The following is a 23,651-nucleotide window of genomic DNA, read 5'->3' as shown; positions in this document are numbered from 1 at the left end:
CTTTTCATATTTTGAACATGGACCGCATCGACTTGTTGCTCAGCAAGGACTGGTTCTTTCTTCGGAACCTGGATGTGGATTATGTGGGCCATACAATATCTTCTTGTGCAATTGGCCAGCGGATGATTTTGATGGCTGATGTTAATGGTCCTGCGGCCAAATTGGCTAATTCACGATCTGATAATAAAGATATGAAACTGTTTTTGCAAGATGCTTCATCATATTTGTTAGTGTGTGTAACTCTATGGGAGCGGGTAAAATTTTAAGTGAGTCTAATTCTATTGCTCATCTTGTTTTATTAAGTCCTATTTTTCAACTATTTCTTGAATATGAGAAGTTGTTAAATGGAGTTCTTTGTAGAGGCAGATGATTTACTTTGAGCAGATGATGCTCTATTTTGATTTGCTAGCCATAGTTTTGGCTATTATTGGCTGCTTTGTCAAGGTGAGTAATGCCGTGTGATCAGACGATAGCATATACAGATTGGTGTTTCAAAGGCTATATGTTTTCAGCATCAAGGCTAGGGAATGTTGTATTTCTTCTCTCTGTAGGATTAGCTGTAGGATTAGATAACTGTGTTTTACCAGCATAGTCTGATGAAAACATGGACAAAGATGTAGGGAAAACTCTCCACCTTTTTTTAGTCTCTGCTCTAAATATTTATCAACCTTTGCTTGGAGTAGTGTGCTGCATTTGTAATACTACCTAACGGGAATTTAATATGTGCAGGTGGATATCAAACTTGAGAAGTTCATGTCTAGATTGAATCTCAAGAACGAAAACAACACGGAGTATTGGAGGAAGCGTTTTCTGGATGCAGTGGAACAAAGTGTAAGTGCAGAAGCTGAAGGAGAGAATATTGTTTCTGGTTCTTCTGCTACAGGCATATCGGGACAGTCTGGTAATGATCAAGAGGTGGAGGAGGATGCAGAGGAAGAAACTGATGATCTGGACGATGGTGGTGATGAAGAAGAGCCTGAGGCTCCTGTAATGATGGCTACACAGCTAATGGATAATGAAGCACTAGAATTTCAGGTAATCCATTGTAATGCTGCACCTCTTTGAAAGGCCAGGAAGAAGTCTCTTGATATTAGATGTTTCGTACAGTCACATGTATTCGCAATCCATGTTTAACACGAACACACACTCATTCATCCTGCGTTTTAGTGTTTGTATGTATACTACATGGATGTGTGCAATATGGGTGGTGGGTGAGAAGAATGTTTCTGAGTGTAATCAATTGTTAAATATGCTTAGAGTGGTGAGCATCTTATTCACCATCTATGTTGTCCTCTCCAAATTATTTTTGTCAAGTTTTGTATATTGCTAGAAGTGTAGATAAGCTCTTTGATCAAATTTTGGTTGTGTCAACAGCGGCGGAGAGAAGAATTTTATGTTGAGTTCAAGCTTGAGGAGCAACTAGCAAAGCTCAAAAAGTACAAAAGGTTTGGTGTTGAAGATATGTACACCATTGCAGATGTTTGGGGCTGGACATGGGAGAAAGACCTTGATATATATCAGCCTGACAGATGGTCAAAGGAAAGAGAAGTCACGCTCGGAATGAAACTCATGAAAAAGGTGCTGGATAACCCTGCGGTTCTGATAATGAGACTTTCTTCGTGGCTAGTCCCTGCTATGCGTAATGGAGTCTGTTGTTTTCAACCTTGTGAATGACTGTTCTCAAACATGTGGCCTCATGTTGCAGATCTTCAAAAAAGGGTAATAGTGCTCCTAACGTAGTGGAATAATTTTTTGGCACCACATAGTTTGACTCTAGTCATTTTGGAACCTTTATGTGGCTTTAATGTTTGAATGATCAATGTTTTCTCCTGTTGACCATCTCAGCCAATAAACCATGCCTAGATTACTGTTCAATCCTGAACCCTGAAGGCAATGCTGATTTTATAGTTGGATGTTGGGTTTTGTCTGCAAGTGTATCTTGTTCATAGGGTGGCCTTTCTGGGTTAAATAACAAGTGTCCCTTCACTAGTAACGGCGTTTATAGTGCTTTCACCACCGTGTTAAAGGTTGCAGAAACAGCAAGGATTCTGCTTTGATGAGCTAAGGCCAGGTGAGCGGCTTCTGTTATGTTTTGTGGGAAAGCAAAAAGGAAATCCCTAAAAGAAAAATGGGACTGTTGGCAGGTATTTCCAGTAGTTTATTAGATAAGGGTATGAAACTTGCCTGGGTAATGTCAATGCTGCATGAATAAGCTGTAAACCATATAAAACCTGCTCAGACATGCAGCCTCTAGCTATAAATTTGAAGAAAGGCTCTTTTCTCCTAGTTAAATGATAGAAAGCCTTGTTAAGACAAGGAAGCACTGGTGTAGGCTCTCCTAGATCTCATAAATTTCCATTATGTCTTTTCTCCACTATGAAAGTGTTATCAAACTGGGACTTGCCAACGCTAGAGCCGTGGTCAAGGCATTATTCAGGATTCTCAAAACTGGGGGGGGGAGAGAGAGAGAGAGAGATTATTAAAGTCTGCTAAAGACTGATGGGTCTATGAGACTGAAAGAAAACCTGATACAATGAGCAAAAGGGTAGAGCTACTAAGAGAGCATCCTAACCCATGCTAGAAAACTGGTAGACATAGTCATTGATATCATCATACATGTCCACCATAATCAATACGCAGTTTGATCCAATATAATACAATAGGCATATAGAACGTCATGATACACCCAATGACGGACTAGGCAGTGTAGGCAAGAAGCCCGTAATGGGTCGTTGTCTGCTTTCTGGATGAATAACCCATCGTGCCCTCTTGGATGCTACCCGACGCCTAATGAGCGCCACGGCAACCCTGATCGGCCACACCCCAGCTCTAAAGATGTGTGTGTGTGTGTGTGTGTGTGAGAGAGAGAGAGAGAGAGAGAGAGAGAGAGGGAGAGATGAATTAACGTCCACAAGAGGCCTCACGGGCCTATGGGACAAAGTACTTAGAAAAGGAAACTCATACAAGCCTTAGTCAGCTGAAGCATAGGGCGCGCTAGGGCCCTTGCTGAGTACTATTCTATGCTAACAAAAATAATAATCATGAATAGAAATAGTCAAATGCAACTGCATAGTGGACGAGATCAATCTATCCAGTATCAGGTACAAACTGAAAAACAAGTCAGTCTCGGAGCTGGGACTCCAAAACAAAATCAGAAATGGAAGCCTAGCACATCGATGGCTCTCTGGTGGGCTGTGAAGATATCTCGTATCTGTGTCTGTTGACCTGTCTCGCGTTGCAGTGGGGGACGCGGTCTCCTCGCGCTTTGAACTCTCTAAGCTATGTCCAGATTGATCCCTCGTCTGTGTCGGGCCCCTTTGAGGAAAGCTGTGATAGGTTAGACCTCAATAGAATGTACTGTGGGAATCTCTGTCGCGCATGTGGTCTCTGTGTCCCTCTCTCGGTGGTTCCTTGTCGGCTACCAATCGAGACTGCTCTCATGTCGGCTAGCTCCTCCTCCACTCCACTGTGTCTTATGGATGGCTCAAATGTATAGAAGTCTGTGATGCGTCGCTTTGCCTGGTCAACCTCTATGTCCTGTGGTGGTCTGGCCATTCACTATTACTCTCTGATCTGTCGAGGTAGTGTTCCCCTGTGCCGACGCATCTCCATTTGATAGAGCCCGATATGGACCTAGTCATGGAAAAGCATCAGTTGTGATAGAGGGCCGAAGCCACTCCCCTCGAGATAGAGACAGTGGTAACGCCCTTGGATCTAATAGTAGGCTGGGCAAACACAAAGAAAATGCTTCTCTGTCTCGATTGCCCCCAACGTACATAGCATGCAGACCCGTTGCTCTCTGGGTATACCTACTGCTCTCCTTGCCTCGATTCTCAACTGATGGGACGAAACCCACATCTGACCAATGGCAATTCTCAGTGCATCAAAGACTCCTCCGTCCTCGAGATATTGGGGTGTGATGATGAATCCCTCGTCTGATACTCTCAAGAAGTGGTCGCGGTAGAACTGGGTCTTGTGGGGAGCTCCTTGTCCGAAGTTGGAGGAGGTCTAACCATATGATACGGTTGATCTCATCTCGTGTGATCGACTCAAGAGGCGCATCCATGCTGTACTGAAAGGGGGGAAGCCTGTCCATCTGGATACCGTGGCTGGCAAGCCACGCAGATATGCGTGCATACCATGTGTTTGCTGCGCTCTTTGCTAGCCGTCTGGATGACTATAGGGCCAACCTTGGAAGACTCCAATGGGGTAAGTCCCAGACTCTGGGGATGAAAGTCACTCTGTAAAAGATGGCATCAACTTGGAGAGGTGTCATGGCGAACTGTGCCTGTACTATCTCATAAGGGCTTACATCGGATCATTCTGGACCCCATCGTAACCTGTAGCCACTCGAAGCTCCTCCAGGTTGTCCTCGAGAGATCGCATTCCCGGAAGGGTGCTGCATACATGGCAGTTGGTCGCACCAGTGTGTCTAAAAGCCAGCCCTTCGTTGGTGGATCCTGAAAGTGCGCTTGGAAGCACTGTCGCTCTAGTCGAGCCAAAGCACTACACCCTTGTGTGAGCCGTGCCTGGGCTGCATGGGTCATCGTGAAGATGGGTCCTGTGAAGACTACTCACAAATCTGTGTATGATTGCACTATCTCCACTGGCTCACCACGATAAGTGAAACTAAGTTGGCAAATCACTGCTCATGAGGTGTTGAAGATCATAACCTTAGTTTTCCCAACGTTGATTGTTAGGTCTCTCTCTCTGCAGAATACCTCTAAGGCCTCCAGATCTCTGTGCAGCCCCTCCATTGAAGAGGATATAAGAATTAATCATCAGCGTAGAGCAATATCTGTATGAGGAGATCACCCAATAATGAACCCTCACCCCCTAGGCGATCTATGAAGGGTGTGATCTCATCGATGTAGAGTCCAAAGAGAGTCGGTGAGAGAGGGCTAAAACAAGGTATGCCCTCCTTTCAGGGAAGGATCAAGAGCAGCTAACACAAGTGGGATGTACAAAAATACAATAGGGGCAGATTTGCAGGCTATTAGGCATTCCTATGGGCTTCAAGGTGGGTTTAAAAGATAGATGGGAATGGTTCCTTAGTAGATTAAAAGCTAAGCTGGACAGATGGAGAGGATTTCAAGCAAACCTGGCTGGGAGAAGAGTTGTTCTTAACCACTGCATTTATCCTATAGCCATATTTTACCTCTCTTGCCGGTGCTCCTCACAAAGTGGTCTAGAGAAATTTATCAGAATATGCAGTTCTTTCTTATGGGGACGTAATGATACTAAGAGGAGGATTTCCAAAGTTGAGGAAATGCTCTCTCTAGACAACTGTTTTGGTCACATGTGGTTGCAAGGAAGCTACCCATATCTTGTGGATGTAAGCCTGCCATAGATCGTCCCAGATGATCGGATGGCCTCTTACTGTGTTAGATGCAAGAAGGGAGTGCCTAGTGAGTGTTGATACGTGATAGCTGATTGATAGCGAGTTTCTATGGTCTGAAACTATCTTGTAGCTCATGTCTACCAACACTACTCATCCCCCTTGGATGCAAGTTGCATAGATGATGAGAGAGGTCTCCAAGATAGTCTCTTTGCCAATGTCTATCCTCTTATATATCTTGACTTAGTTCAGGCATGCGATGATTTGGAATGAGGTATTCGGTCTCATTGCAAACTCGGCCAAGATAATGCCATGTGAAGTGCATCTCTTTCCCTCAATCATGGGATAGAACACATAATCTATACTCTCTCGAAGCCAACACACTCATCCTCTCTAAGACACCCCACTCATCCTCTCTAAGGTCTACCATGCAAAAAGCACCTGCATATAGAGCAGTTGGAACACTCAATAATGCGATGTGCAAATACCTAGGGCTCTCAGCCATGCAATGAGGTGAGCCCGTGGTGCTGAATTAAAGGCCTTCCGAAAGTAAACAATGCAAAAATATACTTTTTATTTCTAAGTGTTTGGCTTTTTATTTGATGGCTTTGAGAGAGAGCACGCCACAAGATATTGTCGTACGATATGTGCTTTCTCAACACTATAGCTCAAGTTTTTTATATAACTTAAGGAGCATCAATCATTAAAGTTAAATACACTTTATTCAGTAGAGTAATGAACTAACCCACCTAAACTATCGTCGTCTATTGTAAAAATCATGATAGTGACCACTCATACCTCACAAATTCCTTAGTGTTTCTTCAAAACTAGCAAGTTCCTCGCACTTGGCCCCTTTCAAATGTTGAAAAGTTAAAGTAGGGTAAGACTACTCCTACACTACCTGAGGTGGTAAATGGATGTCACATATGAAAAGAGGATGATGTTTCCTTTCTTTTAGCCAGTATTTTGCCTTTGTTCTTCTCCTTTTCTAGCCCATTTCGGGACTCTTGGCTGCTATTTTTTGGTCAGTTCCTTCCCATTTCAGGCTGGATCTCCCTTATGCCATTTTGCCCTCTTATTGCTGCTCATGGGATGTCTTTGGGCCCATCTTGGGATTACCAAATGCCTTGAACAAGCCTTTCGGGTCCCCCGATGCTCCTGAACCGCACTCGTTCAAAGAGTTTTAAATGCCCTTTCTCCTACTCCCGACCGCTTTTCAAGCCCTCCTTCAGGCCTTAGTCCCCCCCCTGTGTCCTCTTACGCTGCCCATTGGCTCGAAGATTCTTGATCCTCCCTTAAGCCATCTCTTTTCCCCCCCTCGCCTCTTTTCCTTTTTTCTTTCCCTCCTTCCTTCCCTCTTTTTGCCTCCTTTTCTTTCCCCTTTCTTCTCCAACTCAGTCGAGTGGTCATAAAGAGATTGATCCACAAGGGACCATTTGGTCTTGCTAGAGGGGCTTACATTGCAGCTCTCTGGACACCTTCATCCATCTATGTTTGCCTCTCCTTGGAGAACAAACAATAGTTGCGCAAAGCTGTCCGTGACTTACAGGATAGAGCAGTGGTGGGGTGCATTGTTGGCCTTACTGCCATACATCAATAGGCTCGAGACTAGGTCTAGGCAAAATGATGTGGAAGGTAATCATATTCATGAGGTCACCTTATATGGAAGGGTTGTTCTCCTCCTCCAACGTAATTCCCCAAATACCACACACTAGTGTTTCTCGGTCCTCACTTGGCACCATGTTTTCCTAGGTGGATGATATAGAGTTGACACATCACGTATTGAGATACCTAATTATTTTCATTTCACAAGCCTTTGCAAGGGTTATCGAGCTATTTTTTCCTCGATTGGGACCTATTTCGGCATTGTTCTAGAGATCCCAATCTCTATAGCCTCGGTACTCCTCATTGATAGAGTTATGGAGGTGTTGTTGATTGTGGATGATCTTGACACCCTCTTTGAGGAGATGTTGCTAGAGACCTTGGATGGAGGAGTCTTCCACCAGTGAGTTGAGGTTTGGACTACCGGGTAGTGCCTACATTGTATATGGATGGGCCGCCTGGTCAAATGCTTTGCGAGGCATCAGATCTCTCAAGCTTGGGCCCATTCAGCACGCCAAGAAGAGGGGGAGGCCCCCCCCTCTCCCCCCCGCGGGCGATCCGCGGGTTTGACAAGCTCCCCAACCTCCTTAATTTCAAACCCCTTGGGCTGCCCCATTTGAGGGTTTTGGACTAGAGCGGAGGGAAAGAAAAAGGGGAAGAGAGTGGCAAAGGCAACTAGATGATAGGCCTGATGTAAATTGTGGGGGAAAGGATGAGACACCAGGCCTATCCATGGATGGAGGGAGTTCTTTGACTTTCCTTCAAATGTTTTGTCGCAAAATCTTGCTCTAGATCCCCTGGCACAAGTTCAACTAGTTTTAGGGCTAGTTCCAAAGGTCTTTTTGCTCCCCGTCCCTTTCCCTTCACTCCATCTCTCCTTGTCCTCCTCTCGTCCCTCTCCCTCTCCCTCTCTCTCTCCCTCTAAATCTCCCTCCTCCTGTGTCTCCCCTCTTTCACCTCTTTTCACTCGTCACCTACCTTCCTTTCCTCCTCTTCCCCTTGAGGTCCATAGACTCAGGTTTCTCCATTGCATCCACTCATTCATCCCCTCTGATTGTGTTACGGAAATTATATTTCTGATATATCTTGCTTTGGACATTATTATTTTTTTAGTCGAGTGTGACTATGGCAAAGTACTCCATAGGAGCGCACTGGACGCGGCGGGGGTCCCAGTGGATACTTTGTGTGGTTAGTTGGGGACGCTTGACTAGCTTGTGTTTTTCCATGCTAGATGGTCAGTATTGTGGGTGATTCCATGTTAATACTGATGTCGCTAGTGTTATTGGTGTTGTGCTTGATTATTGTGTTTTGAGCGCGGTTATGTTGGGATCGGTTGATTCGGTGATTCGTTCAATCGATTGTTAACAACTAATGTAATTGGCGGCTTGAGTACAGGTGATGGAACTCATAGCGAGGATTGGAGTTAGTGCGAGGGTACCGATCGAGGTGTCGCACAGCGCATTATATATGGCCATGGGCCAATTTTGTATTTGTTTTATTATTGCAAGTTTGAGCAATATATTTTGTTGAGGACATAATTCATTTTGGGCCCTAAGATGGCTATGTAAAGCAAAATCCCTCATTTTTGGATGAGAGGGATAATTTTGGCTCCTTGGTGCTTTTATGAAATATCATAAATACTCTAGATGAGGAAGCGTGAGCCACTCATCTAGGAGGGGGAGATTGTACCCAATCTGCTGTCGCTTTTGTGGTGTGATTATGTTCTTCTTCTCCAATTGATTAGTTGGTGAATTTGTGTGAAAAGAATTACCTTTTGGTTTCAGTGGTATCAGAGCTTTGGTGACGCTCTTGTGCTTTGGTGACGCTCTTGTGGAGAAAGAAAAGAGAATATCCCTCGTGTTGGAAATCAAAAGGAGGAGTAAATCTATGGAGTGTAGAGGGATTCAAGGAATTAAGGACGTGTGAAAAGTCGTATGTTAAAAAGGTACACAGTTCATGAGAAAACGAGAAGTTCTCTGCGGATGTGATAGCTTTGCTACCACTTAGAAAGGAGCTAATAGTGAATTATGGGAGCAATAAAGGACGGATCTATCGAGACTTACATCTAAGGTCACAGACCTTTTTAAAAAAAAGAAATTGTGTGATAAGAGCTCCTGTGAGTGCTCTACCTAGTGGATACGGTATAGCCAGCCATCGCGCGTGCCGCCGCTGCAGATCTACAGTCTCCACTCGGCCTACATCATCATCCACGAAAAAATCGCCTTGGCTTCTTTCTCTATTTGCACGCTCGACACAGTCTGGGCCTTGCAGCAGTCATCGCGTGCGTCGACTCTAGATTTGGAGTCCAGAGGACTCTACTACTCTAGCTTAGAGTCCCTAGACTCTCTAGGCACTTGTCCGAGCGAAGCAGCCCGCTACCCGTGTGTAGTACAGTCGTGCTACCTTTACTATCCTGGTAGCCTTGATTCTGCCCCGCACACCTTTTTGGAAATCTGTGTGTCCACGCTATGCGAGCCTTCGTCTACTGATCGACAATAATTGGAATCAATAGCAGCGCTGAAGACGGTGACATCATTCCTGCGGGCGGTATCATTTTTTTAAAAATTTAACGTTCTTTTTCATATAAAGGGACCCTAAGGTTCAAAAGGCCCTTTAAAAGAATTTATTTATAAAAGAGAAAGAAGAAGACGAAAATTTAGCAAGCTACGAGGCTCCTATTAGCGATCAGAGCTCAACAAGGCGAAGATCAATGCCAATTCTGAACGCTTGAATCAAGAAGGAGATTGGAACTATGAATCACCGAGCAATTAATTGGAGATGAGTGGAGCGCATAAACGACTACGAGCGACATCATCGGTCACATATCTCCCACTCTAGTCCTTTCCACCTCCAATCAGAGAGCGAGATAAGTGATTTCTTTTGCTTTATATTTCATACACTTAGTATCTTCCGCCATCCATTTCTTACCATACACTCGAATCGCACTTTTTCATCGGTTTAATTCTCATACACTTAGTATCTTTATTTTTTTTCCCCGCTCCGCTTTATTTGTACTTATTACATTATCATGGCGCATCAACCACAACCACCTATGCTCCAAGAGCAGTTAGATGCACTTCAAGCATAGTTGGCCAATGAGCGTGAGCATAGGGAGAGATTGGAAAAGAAAATCAATGGTAAGAAAAGGAAGAGACATTCATCTGACGATGAGTCATCTAACGATGATTCTGACGATGATACTATTATTAGGATAGTCAAAGCCACACTGAGAGCACAAAATTCAAGGAAGAAGAGTAAGATAAGTAGAAAAGCTTTCTCATTTCAAAATTTTGATGGAAAGAAAGAAGCACGCACTGTCTTGTCTTGGATCAGTCAGTTAGATTATTATTTTTCGTGGGAGAAATTCTCTAAAAAAGATAAGATTAAATGTGCTGCAAATCATTTAGTAGAGAGTGCTGCACTTTGGGGGAACATTACTAAGCAAAGTAAAAGGCGACCAAAATCTTGGAAGTCTTTTCAAAGCTCATCAAGAGAGATTTCCTTCCCTCACATTTCAAAGCAAAAGCTAGACAACAGTGAGTAAAACCATTTTTAGATTTAAAGAAGGGCTTTTTATCAAATCTCTTTTTCTTATGGAAGGGTACATGCCATTCCGGATCTTTTCCTTCTTTTGGGATTCCATTCTTCCTTTCACAATTCATTGCAAGGGAAATTGCAGAGCTCAGTGAGTGAGGATAAAACATGTTAATCTCGGTTCTCAGCTTAGACTTTAGACCTGCCACATACTTCCTACGTTGATCTCGCTCATGAACTTTCTCTAAGGATTGTAATTGGATCAACGTTTGCCAAAATCTATCAGTGTATGTGGAGATCGTTTCCTTATCAAATTGCCTGAAAGTATCCCCACAGAAGACAGATTCTTCCTCGATGAATGGTGGGACTTTTCCAAAGAAAGAAATAAGGTGTTTCAAATGCAACAAGCTGGGACACATAGCCACTGAGTGTCCTGAAAGAAAGAAGACCCCGACGGCGAAAGTGCACATGATTGACGATGAAGCAGCCAAGCAAGAGGGAGGTAAGTATAATTGTCATGCTCTTTTAAAGATGAAAGGTTTCATTAATGGCAAAGAGGTTGGTATTTTGCATGACGATGGTAGTACACATGATTTCATTTTGGAAAGAACCTTAGCAAAGCTAAACCTAGAGTCTTTCCCATCTAACTACAAGGTCAAAGCTGCTTTTACGAAAATAAAGTACAATTGCACTAGAGAAGTCAAGAATCTTGAAATCTCAATCAAACCTTACAAGGATACACGAGACTTTCTAGTGGTACCCTTACAGGGAGTGGACATCATCTTAGGAATGCCATGGAGGCATCAATACAATCCTAAGATAGATTACGATTCACATCAAATGTGGATTGAGAAGTTTAGACAAGAAATATGTCTGAAAAGCTCAATGAAATATGAGGTTAGTCCTTTACTCAACCACACACAAGCCAAAAGAGCAATTAGAAAACGTGAGAAGACATATCTTATTTTGGTGAATACGGTAACGGCTATTCAGCCAAACACTGAGCCTACGCATCAAAAATTTATTTCTTAATTTTCTGATTGTTTCTTAGAGGATTTATGCCTGGACTACCATGTTCTCGACCTGAAGATCATAGGATAGAAATCCTACCGGGCAATACTCCACCTTGCAAAGCTCCATATAGAGTCAATCAGCTAGAACAAAAGGAAATTCAAAAGCAAGTGGAGGAACTGATAGAGAGAGGATTGATAAGACCCAGCAGTTCTCCTTATGGAGCACCTGTCTTATTAGTTAAAAAGAAAAATGGAACCTATCGAATGTGCGTAGACTATCGTGTACTAAACAAAATCACAGTGAAGAACAATTATCCAATCCCTAGGATTGATGATCTTTTGGACAAATTGAAAGGGGCCAAGGTCTTCAGTAAGATAGATCTCAAATCCGGCTATCATCAAGTTCGTATGGTAGAAGAGGATATATACAAGACTGCCTTTAGAACTCAAACAGGACATTATGAGTTTCTAGTTATGTCTTTTGGGCTAACTAATGCTCCAGCTACTTTTAGTAGAATGATGAACCGAATCTTTCTTAAACACCAAGATTGTGTGGTAGTATTTTTCGATGATATTCTGGTGTTTAGCAAAGATGTTGAGGAGCATAACGAACATCTGAAGATAGTTTTTTCACTCTTGAAAGAAAATCAATTGTACATAAAAAACTCTTGAAAGAAAATCAATTGTACATAAACCCTGAAAAAAGCAGTTTCTTTCAAGATCAGATAGAGTATTTGGGTCACATTGTATTCGTTGATGGGATTCGAGTAGATTGAGTGCATAGTCAGATGGCCTAAACCCCAAGATATACATGTATTGAGATCATTCTTGGGATTGTGTAGCTTTTACAGAAAGTTTGTCAAGAATTTCACATATATTGTACATCCATTGACAGACCTTCTTAGAAAAGCTAAGCATTTCTTATGGACTGAGCATCAAGATAAATCCTTTACAGCTTTGAAAGCAGCTCTCACACAAGCTCCTGTGTTGCAATTACCCGATTTCTCTAGACCATTCTTTGTAGTTGTAACCGATGCTAGTGGATATGGAATTGGAGCCGTACTCATGCAAGATGGACATCCAATAGCATATGAAAGCCGAAAATTAAAACCAGCAGAATGCAATTATAGCACATATGATAAAGAATTAACCGCTGTTGTGCATGCTTTACGAATGTGGAAACATTATTTGATGGGAGCTGAGTTTCTTATCAAAACCGATTAGCAAAGTATCAAGCATTTATTGACTCAGCCACTAATATCCAATAGGCACATCAAGTGGGCATCATTTATACAGAGTTTTCAGCCTATGATTCAGTATTAACCTGGAAAGGAAATGTAGTTGGTGATGCTCTTAGCTGAAAGCCAAGTATTAATCACATCACTACTGTAGAGACCCAACCTTTTGAAGGTATGAAGAATTCTTATCAAGGGGATTCAGACTTTTCTGATATATGGAACAAATTAGAGAATAACAATTGGAATCCTATGTTAGACTATTCATGCAATGATGGATACCTCTTTTACCAAAAGAAATTATGCATCACTCAATCCTTTAGACAAATTGTAATGGAGGAAATGCACCAACTACCATATATGGGACATAGGGGAGTGACTGCCACTTTACAAGTGATAGCAAGAGAATTTCATTGGCCTACTATAAGAAAAGATGTGGCTAAATCTCCCTACGTAACCTTGGGAACAAATATCTATGGATTTCATAACAGGTTTTCCTACTACAGCGAACTAAAATGATATGATTTGGACGATAGTAGATCGCTTTAGTAAGCAAGCTTATTTTATCCCATGCAAGAAGACTTTAACAGCTCAGCAAGCTGCATATTTATTCATCAAGCATATCTTTGTTCATCATGGCTTGCCAAAGATTATAGTGTCTGATCGAGATTTGAAATTTTGCAGTAATTTCTAGACTGCATTATTTCATAATCTAGGCACTAAGTTAGATTTCTCATCAGCTTTTCATCGAGAATCGAATGGACAAACTGAAGTTACAAACAATACTATTTTGGATATGATAAGAGCTTATGTGGGAAGTCAAGCAAAGACTTGGGACAAATACATTCATCTCTTACAGTTTGCCTATAATAATAATCCTCATTCTGCAACTGGAAGAGCACCCTCTGAGATTATCTATGGGAAGGTTTTACCTATTCCTATCACACGATTGACCCATAGAGTGGAAGCAGCAGATGCATTTACCCATGACTATCAAAATATCCTCAACGAGGTTCGAGAAGCCATTGCAATCGCTCAAGAGAAGTACACGAAACAAGCTAATAAGAAACGGAAACACATGCTTTTTAAAGAAGGTGATTATGTGCTTCTTCGGATTGAGAAAAGAAGATTGAAGAGTGTTGAGAAATGGCCAGTAATCAAGATGTCACCACGTTTTTATGGACCATTCAAGGTGATTCAGAAAATCAACGATCTAGCTTATAGGCTTGGATTACCTGATAATTGGAAAATACATAATGCTTTTCATATTAGCCTCTTAAAGCCTTTCAAAGGACCTTTACCTATTCATCCTGTCTATGAAGAGGCTCCATTGATTGTTGATGAAGAAGAAATTTTAGAACCTGAATGCATTATTGATCATCAACAAACCTCGACCCGAAAAGGAAATGTCTATACTAAATACTTGCTCAAATTTAAGAATCATGCGAGAGATGATGCTCAGTGGATGCCTGAGTGGTTCTTTCGAACTTTTTCAGACCTCCTTAGTTCCTATAATCAAACACGCAATTGAGGTTAGTTGCAATCCAAGCAAGAGGGATGTTACGGAAATTATATTTCTGATATATCTTGCTTTGGACATTTTTTTTTAAAAAGTCAAGTGTGACTATTGCAAAGTACTCCATACGAGCGCACCGGACGCGGCGGGGGTCCTAGTGGATACTTTGTGTGGTTAGTTGGGGACACCTGACTAGCTTGTGTTTTGCCATGCTAGATGGTCGGTATTGTGGGTGATTCCATGTTAATACTGATGTCGCTAGTGTTATTGGTGTTGTGCTTGAGGGCATCTAATATTTCATCTTAGTTGTTTGAAGAATGATTGTTTGAAGGTGATGGTTTGGTAGGAGAGAACCTCTTATAGACTCGATTGAATTTTCAGTGCTTCCACATGAACCAAAAAAATTTCTTGATGTTAAAGAAATGCATACACACCACACAGTTATTCAAGAATATTTAGTAAAGTGGAAGGATGGTTCAAAGAGATTGCTACTTTGGAAAGTGTAAACAAATGCCGAAAGCGATTTTCTGATATTATACACATAGTTGAGTATGTTGGGTGTGTAGGCATGCATCCAACTTGTAAGGCAGGGAATCATTCCAGACTAGAGGACATCTTTTCTAGAGCTCTCATAGAGAAGGTGTGACTTGGAAACAAAGAATATATTGTTTCTTTGTGGATTCTTAGAAGGCCTTTGACTTTGGACCAGAGGGCCATCTCGCCTCATGACTTTGGCCCTTGGGAATATGTAATTGTCATATGGGCAGACGCGGCTTGTATCATAGAGTCACAAGTAGGTGCGCACCACAGGGTTATCTAGGAGGTGAGCACACATTGGAGTGAAACATGGATGCTCCCTATCCTCTTTAGGCTTTACATTGATGAGCTGCCTCCATTGTCGATACTTTGGGTGGATAGGAGTTGACATTGGTGCTAATTGTCATCCCCATCTTGCTTTGTACTGTTCTCTGATATTACGGAGGGACTACAGATGTCCTTAGTAGCCTTGAGACTTTTTATCAGAGCTAGGACATGAAGTCAATTTGGCAAAACCAAGGTCATGATCTTCAATACCAATGAGGCTCAGCTTTAGCATGAGTCATTTACTCTTGCAATTGAGATAGTCCAGTCCAGTCCAGTCCCAAGCGCACTATAAAATGGATAGTGAAGCCACTCTTCATGAGAGGGCATGCATCTATGATTTTGTATGGGCATTCCTTTCTCAATGTATGTTGTTTCTTCTGCTCCTCCCTGCATCAATCCCTTCACGACGCACATTTTCTTGGACATCTTCCTCTGGCCCAGCTAGAAGTGTTCTATCACTGATTTTAGTTTGAGTTGTAGCTGCTCCTCTCTGGAGCAGCTATGAATGTATATTTTTTCTTAATGTGATACTGCTTTCTATATATGCTGAAGGGGACTTTTTCCTAGAACAGGTGATGGAGTTGGGTGGCATGCCAACAATTGGCGATTGTGCAATGCTATTGCGGGCTGCTTTGAGAACACCTTGGCCTGAAGCTATGGTAAACATACTTCAGCAAACACATAAACTGGGTTATGTTTTTGGCAGGTATGTAGACATAAATTGTGCTTTGGAGAAACCCTGACTAAATGATCATTGAACTTTTGCATAGTTTTATCATTGTTATGCTTCTTTAGATAAGGTGTGCAGGTGGATATCTTACTGGCCAAGGGAATTTCTCTTGTATGATATTATTTTGAAACTTTTTTGTTGTGTTTTCATTGTGTGTGTTACATGAACCGTGCAGCACGCTTTATGATGAGGTCATCACCATGTGCATGAAACTGGATGAACGAGAAGCAGCAATAGCAATAGTAACCGACATGGAAGATACTGGGATTAATGTGCCTGATGAGATACTTGACAAAATTCTTCCAGATGAACTTCCATCAGATGAAGTTGATAGCTGAGAATGATAGAGTCGTTTGGATTGCATATCTTAAGAACATAACTCTGTGTTCTGTGTCTGGAGCCTCCTTGATAGCAGGAAATGTTCCTCGGTTAGTGCTGTTCTCTTTTGAGCCTTGAACTCACAAGGCATCATTAAATATGATGCCTGAACGCTTCCACTGGATGGCCATGATGATCTTGAATAGGGAGCCTACCATAAGTTGGAGACTCAACAAAGTTGTCCAAGAATGTTGCTCAAATATGGTTTTTTGGTTGCAATTGGGGTTTGCTATTGAGTTCACTATCTATTGCCACCAAGGAATGAAGTGAAATTGGTTCTTCCAGCTACAATGCACTCGGTGACAGTATCAGAGCCTTAAGGTATTTCAAAATCATGCACTAGCAGTTGCACAGCCAGGAATATTGGGAAGACGTCTTTTGTCTCATAGTCAGACCAATGTCTGAAAAGATGGCAGCCAACTAATGAGAGATGAAGCAATCTGGAGGCGACAGTGTTGTTACTGGTCATGTGTATACCATGTATGGGCAAGAGGTGTTCAACAAGTTGGGCACATTCTTCAACGAGAAGTTGAACACTGCTGCCACTTATTCAGCAAACGGTTTTACTTTTTTCCCTTTTTGGGTTGGCAGATTTTGGAGAATGTTCAATTCCCTTTACATAGTTGGAATTTTGAAGATCTTAACAGAAAAATTCTTTCAACTTGTGCATCATGATATTTTCTTACTTAATATTTTTGAAAGATTTCTGTTGTCAAATCCCTGTATGAAGTGGACAATGCCAAGAGACTATTTGAAAAACTTGCACCTTCAAGGTTTCAATATATAGGAGGCTCAAGTTGCATTCTTTCTCTGCTATTTGTCAGCTTTTACAAACCATGGCTGCTCTTGTTTTTTACGCTTTTTTGATGATAGGCTGATTGAAAATTGCACGTTCAAAACCATTTGGATCTGTGCTTCCTATTTTGCATCTACCCAGGTTCATGTGGCAATAATTGAGGATTTTTCACCTGATCTATCGTAGTGGCTAGGCACATACACACTCGATGATGCTTTGATGAAACTTTTCAAGCTACAGGCATGCACAAATTTTGGAAGACTTCCTATTAACACCCAACCAGAGTTCGCTTTTCAAGCATCGTGGGTATGCATTCTTATGTCAATTATTCATACTTTCTTGGAATGAAGGTCTATTTATGATGTGTAAATGTTAAGTTCTTTTTTCAATCATGAGCAATGTAAGTCTTTATTTGTTTAAAAGATTGACCGCCTTAAGAACAAACTAGGATACCACTTTGCCCAATACACCTAAATTATAACCTGATGGGGTGGAAAACAGCACATTTTGGTAATGCTTGTGTTACCAAATTGAAATTGATATTCAGGAAGACCACGTGGTCCTCTAGGGTGCAACTTGCAGAAAGTGGGTCTTGTAGCCAGCCCTTTATTAAAGGAACAAGAGGATTATGCAAATATTTTTAATTGAGTAATAACAAAGCACACTAAATGCAAGTTTTGGCTTCTCAAGAATTTGAGTATTTACATACTCTATTGTGGGCTGTCACCGTTATTTACAAGCATTTTGAGTCTACATTATTGTGTCGCAGATTTTCTATGCCTCTGATAGGTAAGGAACATTGGACACTATAACGTCGCACTCGGACATTAAGCTCCCCTCGAATTGGTGGTGTTGTGTAAGTACATGATGGCCTTTGCAATATTTCAAATTTGCTATACTTTTTGTGAAGAGGAACACTTCACCCGCGCACTCCTTTGAAGCTGTTGGATAATGGCAGCCTCTCCCTCCTCTTCCCACCATGTGCTTTGTATACATTTTGGATTACTCCTTTGATGTTCCTATTCAATAAGTGATTCCAGTAATTTCTTGCTGTAACAGTGAAGGCTGCCTTCAAAATCTTGTGGATTTGTACTGCTCTCCATTGTCCGAGTGTTGATTTCCCGAGCCAATGTAACAGGTTATAGGCTTGCTCTAGTTATACCTATATTCAGCCTACCTTTAAGCTTATTGTGCTTCAGTGTTTCTTTAGCCCTCCAGTATTATTTGTGCAGTGATGTGCTTGTAGCATTTTGCTTCAGAGCTTCTGCGATAGATGATTCTCACCAAAACACTGTTTTTCCATGTCAAAACTTCAGCAATATGAATGACATAGCCTATCGAGTGTCCAAGAAACTTCATTTTTTCTAATCATGCGCCTCATGGACTGTCAATGAGGCTATGTAATTTTGTAGTCCTATTTGATTGTAATATTTTAGATCTTGATCTTGCCTTTTATGGATTGAATATTTTTTATAATTGTGTTGTATTTAATGTCTAACCTTTTCACAAAAGAATGCTAATGTACTTAGAGTTTGTTTTGGTGCACAAAATATATTTGAAAGGTAACACTTGTACTTGTATTGGTTGTTACATTAAGCATCCCCCTCCCCCAAACCCAGGTCAATATGTTTGGAAGGTAACACCTTAAAAAATTGTCAAAGTTTTACCAGTCTTCTGTCTAGCCTCTTGTCAAATTCTTCTTGCTCTATTTACTGCATCATCTAGAGTGATAGAGGTTGACAAAATATCTCTATAGTGATCATGCAGGATCTGCAGATTGTCTTCAAAGCTGCAGGCTAGAGAGCCATCATTTTTCCTGAGAAAAGGAACTTCTTCATTCGCTCTCTTTGCTTCTTATCAACTTGAAAGTGTCCATTGTTGGTTTGTCTATCTTTCCAGCCTACTATTCCCTAAAGTATCATTTAGTTTCAGCTAGCTTAATTTGTTCTTGAAGTCTTAATCCATTTTTGCAATAACTACTCTTGAGCATCATTGTCACCTTGTATGGCCATCTGCTCATACTTATTTATAGTGTTGCGGATACAATCCATTCTCTGAGCTGTGATTTTGGCCTTGGCTTTTCTAGCTTACTTAAGAAACCCCTCACATGCACAACTTCTTGAAGTTGACTTGCACACAATTTTGTATGTATATGATTATCAAGCGGTCTATCAAGCTTACACAACTTCTCAATCTACTTGAGTTCTTCATAATTCCTATTCGAGCAAAGACAGAAGATCTTGGTCCTTCAGATGTTCATACTCTACTCCACTCTCACTTGTGGGGGAGCAATATTGATCTTCAAGATCAAGTGAATCCGTTCCTTTCCATACTTCAAAAGAAGCAAGAAAAAATGAAAATTAAGTTGTTTGTACTTTTTGTGTTCAAAGTCGAAGATCTTGGTTGGATAAATGTAAATCAATTTCATGCACATGTGCAATGCACCACACAAAATGACTAGTTGTTTACTATACCTTGTTACTCATTAATAATTTTTGTCTCATTGGGAGCATTCGAATGTGCAAGACGTAAAGTCTTCACACCACGTTTACATTGACACACAATAGCATAGCAGTTGCTATAATCTGGTCTTTAGTAATTGATGTCCATTCTTTTTGAAGTGCAAGTACACAAGCACACTATACATTCATTCTTGTGTGTATTTCTCTTTGCCTCGTCTCTCTCATGGAGTTCTTGATGAGTCTTTTCTTGACGTTGTTCCATTTTCTTTGCTTTCGTTAGAGTTCTATCAAACCTCTCTGACGAAACATATATAAAGCTCATGCATGAGATGCATGACTAGAAGTTCTTGAGTAGTGCATGCATGAATTTATCAAACCCCAAAAAATAGAAGAAAAGGTAGACAGTTTGCAGATCAAGGATTCAAGTGGTCTAGGATTTAAGCACGCTGCATTGTTCAAGTGGATCAATCTAATCTTAGATGTGTCCTTCACGAGGCATAGCATTCAGTAGACAAATTAGAAGCAAGCAACCAATTTGGCGGCACAAAGTTTACTCTATCAAGATGGTGGAGTCCAACCCATGTAGTTTCTCTTGTGCTATTTGCCTTGCAATTAGCGAGCTCGTTGGTACCCCTTGTGACCACTTGTTCTACAATCTTTGCCTGGATCAATGGCTCTCCACCTACAGTCCATCTTGTCGCTCATGCAAACATTCCATTTCTAGCCACTCTCTCCTGGTCTCTGTCCACACAGAGGACCGGACTATTATGACCATATTGTAGATCTTGCAATTATAAGATTCTGTCGTCACGCCGGTGTTCCAAATGCCTAGCTGAGTAGCCCATTGTCATATCTTGGGGACATTTGTACTATTGGTTCTATGTGTGTACCACCATCGATCGGTATATGTTTTGGTTTTAACCCACAGCGTCACTATATAGCGACGCTTTTTCGTCACTATATAGCGATATTTTTAATTAAAAGCATCGCTATATAGCGACGGAACAGAGTAAAACGTCGCTACGACGCTTTAAGACACTTTATGTTCTTAGTTAAAAAAGAAGCTCATAGATGCTATTTTATAATTGTCTCGCTCTCGCATCCCCCCTTCTCTCTCTCCCCCCCGCTCCTCTCTCGCTGCCGCGGCAGCGGCCCCCCCCCTCTCTCTCCCCCCTTCCCTCCCCTCCCTCTCTCCCCTCTCTCTCTCTCCCCACTGGTACTCACTGGCACTGGTCTTGCAAAGTAGGTTCTTCAATCTTGCAAAGCAGGTTCTTCAATCACCAAATCCCATGGGCCGGTTGGCCAAATGGTTGGCAGCTCTACAAGAATATGATTTCTCTTTCAAAATTGTAAAAGGGGGTTGTTCCAACTTGAAGAATGCTTTGATTGATTTAGAGGAGTGCCTTGATGTAACCCTTGTAGCAGCCATAGAAGTTGGGGATCCTTGGTATGGTGGTATCTACAAGTTTTTGACTGCTTTCTTTTCTTTAGCACTCTCTAATCTTTCAAGTAAGCAAGGCAATCTCTCCTCCCACCTATTTTCGATGACCTTCCACTTATTTCCAATGACCTTCCACCTATTTTCGATGACCTTCCACTCTATTCTCCACTCCTCACCCCTCTCCTAGCTCTTGTGCTCCCTCTCTACCGTTCTCTCTCTTTGGTTTGTTGAAAGGAAGTTTTTCAAGAGGTGAGTCTCTTTGAACAATGTAGGTAGGTTTTTTGTTAGATTTCATTTTGTGAGTGCTTCTCCTTGTATTACTAAACCTGTAAACTAGTTTTCATGCTTGATTTCAAAGGATTGAAACTAAAAATGAGATTTCAAGAAAGAAAGAAGACTCACCTCTTCTAGTCTTTTTTGTATTTCTCTTCCTTGTCTTTCTCCTTGTCTCCTCAATCTCCTCCTTTCAAGAAGTTTCTTTTGTAATCTCCTCCTTCCTCTAACATCTTATTTGAAAAATGGTATGTTTCCTCTCTTTTGTAGGGCCCGTCCACAACACCAAGTGGGACGTACTATTCTAGGTAAGTGCTTCCTCTTTTTTCCATTTGTTATTTTTGTTATTTGCATTGGCCTGCAGTTAGTGCCTTAAGCGCTAGCTGCAGTGATTGGCATAGGAACCCTCTCTTCCCCTCTCTTTCCTCTTCTTTCCCTCTTCTCTCCTCTTCTTTCCCTCCTTTCCTTCTTCTCTCCTTCAATCTTTCAATCTCTTTCCCCCTCTTTTTCCCTCTTTCCTTGCCCTCTTCTTCTCTCTTTCCCTCTTTTTCCCTCTTTCCTTTCCCTCTTCTTCTCTCTTTCCCCCTTCTCTTATGCTCATGCATAAGCATAAGCATGAGCATATGTCTCCTTCTCTTATGCTTATGCTTATGCATAAGACTCATGCATAAGAGAAGTAGACATATGCTCATGCATAAGAGAAGTAGACATATGCTCATGCATAAGCATGAGCATATGTCTCTTTTTCCCTCTTTACTTTTCCTCTTCTTCTCTCTTTCTTTCCCTCTTTCCCCTTTTCCAATCTCTCTTTCCTTTCCCTCTTCTTCTCTCTTCTTCTCTTTTCCCCCTCTTTTCCCTCTTTCATGCTCATGTTCTTATGCTCATGCATAAGCATAAGCATGAGCATATGTCTCCTCTTATGCTCATGCTTATGCTTATGCATAAGAGGAGTCTCATGCATAAGCATAAGCATGAGCTTATGCTTATGCATAAGAGGAGTCTCATGCATAAGCATAAGCATGAGCATATGTCTCCTTATAAGCATAAGCATGAGCATATGTCTCCTTCTCTTATGCTCATGCTTATGCATAAGAGGAGTCTTATGCATAAGCATAAGCATAAGCATAAGAGAAGTAGACATATGCTCATGCATAAGCATGAGCATACGTCTCTTTTTCCCTCTTTGCTTTCCCTCTTCTTCTCTCTTTCTTTCCCTCTTTCCCCTTTTCCAATCTCTCTTTCCTTTCCCTCTTCAAGTCTCTCTTTCCCCCTTCTCTTATGCTCATGCATACGCATAAGCATGAGCATATGTCTCCTTCTCTTATGCTCATGCTTATGCTTATGCATAAGAGGAGTCTTATGCATAAGCATAAGCATATGCATAAGACTCCTCTTATGCATAAGCATAAGCATGAGCATAAGAGAAGGAGACATATGCTCATGCTTATGCGTATGCATGAGCATAAGAGAAGGGGGAAAGAGAGACTTGAAGAGGGAAAGGAAAGAGAGAAAGCATGCTTATGCATAAGAGGAGTCTTATGCATAAGCATAAGCATGAGCATAAGAGAAGGAGACATATGCTCATGCTTATGCTTATGCATGAGCATAAGAGAAGTATACATATGCTCATGCATAAGCATGAGCATATGTCTCTTTTTCCCTCTTTCCCCTTTTCCCCCCTCTTCCCCATCTTCTTCTCTCTTTCCCCTCTTCTTTCCCTCCTTTCCTTCTCCTTCTCCTTCTCCTTCCCTCTTTCAATCTCTTTCCCCCTCCTCTTCTCTCTTTCCCTCTTCTTCTCTCTTTCTTTCCCTCTTTGCCCTTTTTCAATCTCTCTTTCCTTTCCCTCTTCTTCTCTCTTCTCCTCTTTTCCCTCCTCTTTTCCTCCTCTTCTCCTCTTTTAATTCCCTCCTCTTTTCCTCTTTTCCCTCCTCTTTTCCTCTTCTTCCTCTTTTCTTCTTCCTCTTCTTTCCCTGTTTCCTTTCCCTCTTCTTCCTCTTCTCCTCCACTTTCTCTTTTCCCTCTTCTCTCCTCTTCTTTCCCTCTTCTTTCCCTCTTCTTCTCTCTTCTTTCCTTCTTTCCTTTCCCTCTTCTTCTCTCTTTCCCCTCTTCCAATCTTTTTTTCTTTCCCTCTTCTTCCTCTTTTCCTTTGCCTATGCCTATGCTTACGTTTGTTTTTTGTCTTTTGTTTTCGTGTTTGTGTCTATGTTAGACATGGGATCGCGTCGCACATCCGACAAGTACGTACAGCCTCACAAGAGGAAACATCACGATCTATATGCTCCAGAGGACTTTGATTCCTCTCAAGCGACACCTGAGGGGACTACCCCTAGTCTAACTCCTCTCGCACCTAGCACTGCGACTACCCCTGGTCCAATTCCTCTCGGACCTAGCACTACAACTACCCCTGGTCCGACTCCTCTTAGACGTAGCACTGTGACTACCCCTCAGGGAACTCCTTTGCTAGTCGTG

General features: G+C 41.7%; 1 protein-coding gene across 1 annotated transcript in view; it reads left to right on the top strand.

Annotated features, from left to right (window-relative positions):
- The window catches only part of PTAC3 (plastid transcriptionally active 3), a 145,275-nt gene extending 128,307 nt beyond the window's left edge, over positions 1 to 16,968 (top strand). Inside the window, exons 10-13 of the mRNA XM_087379130.1 lie at positions 730 to 1,035; positions 1,375 to 1,578; positions 15,675 to 15,808; positions 16,008 to 16,968. Coding sequence (XP_087235256.1) covers positions 730 to 1,035; positions 1,375 to 1,578; positions 15,675 to 15,808; positions 16,008 to 16,170 — 807 coding nt within the window. The 3' untranslated portion in view covers positions 16,171 to 16,968. The remainder of the gene's footprint in view (positions 1 to 729; positions 1,036 to 1,374; positions 1,579 to 15,674; positions 15,809 to 16,007) is intronic.
- Positions 16,969 to 23,651: the final 6,683 nt, after the last annotated feature.

The sequence above is a fragment of the Dipteris shenzhenensis genome, chromosome 9 (assembly GCF_047967505.1).
Source record: "Dipteris shenzhenensis isolate YYH24624 ecotype China chromosome 9, Dip_SZ_1.0, whole genome shotgun sequence".
NCBI lineage: Eukaryota > Viridiplantae > Streptophyta > Polypodiopsida > Gleicheniales > Dipteridaceae > Dipteris > Dipteris shenzhenensis.
The sequence above is the reverse complement of the archived record's forward strand: the minus strand, read 5'-3'. Positions and strand labels throughout refer to the sequence as shown.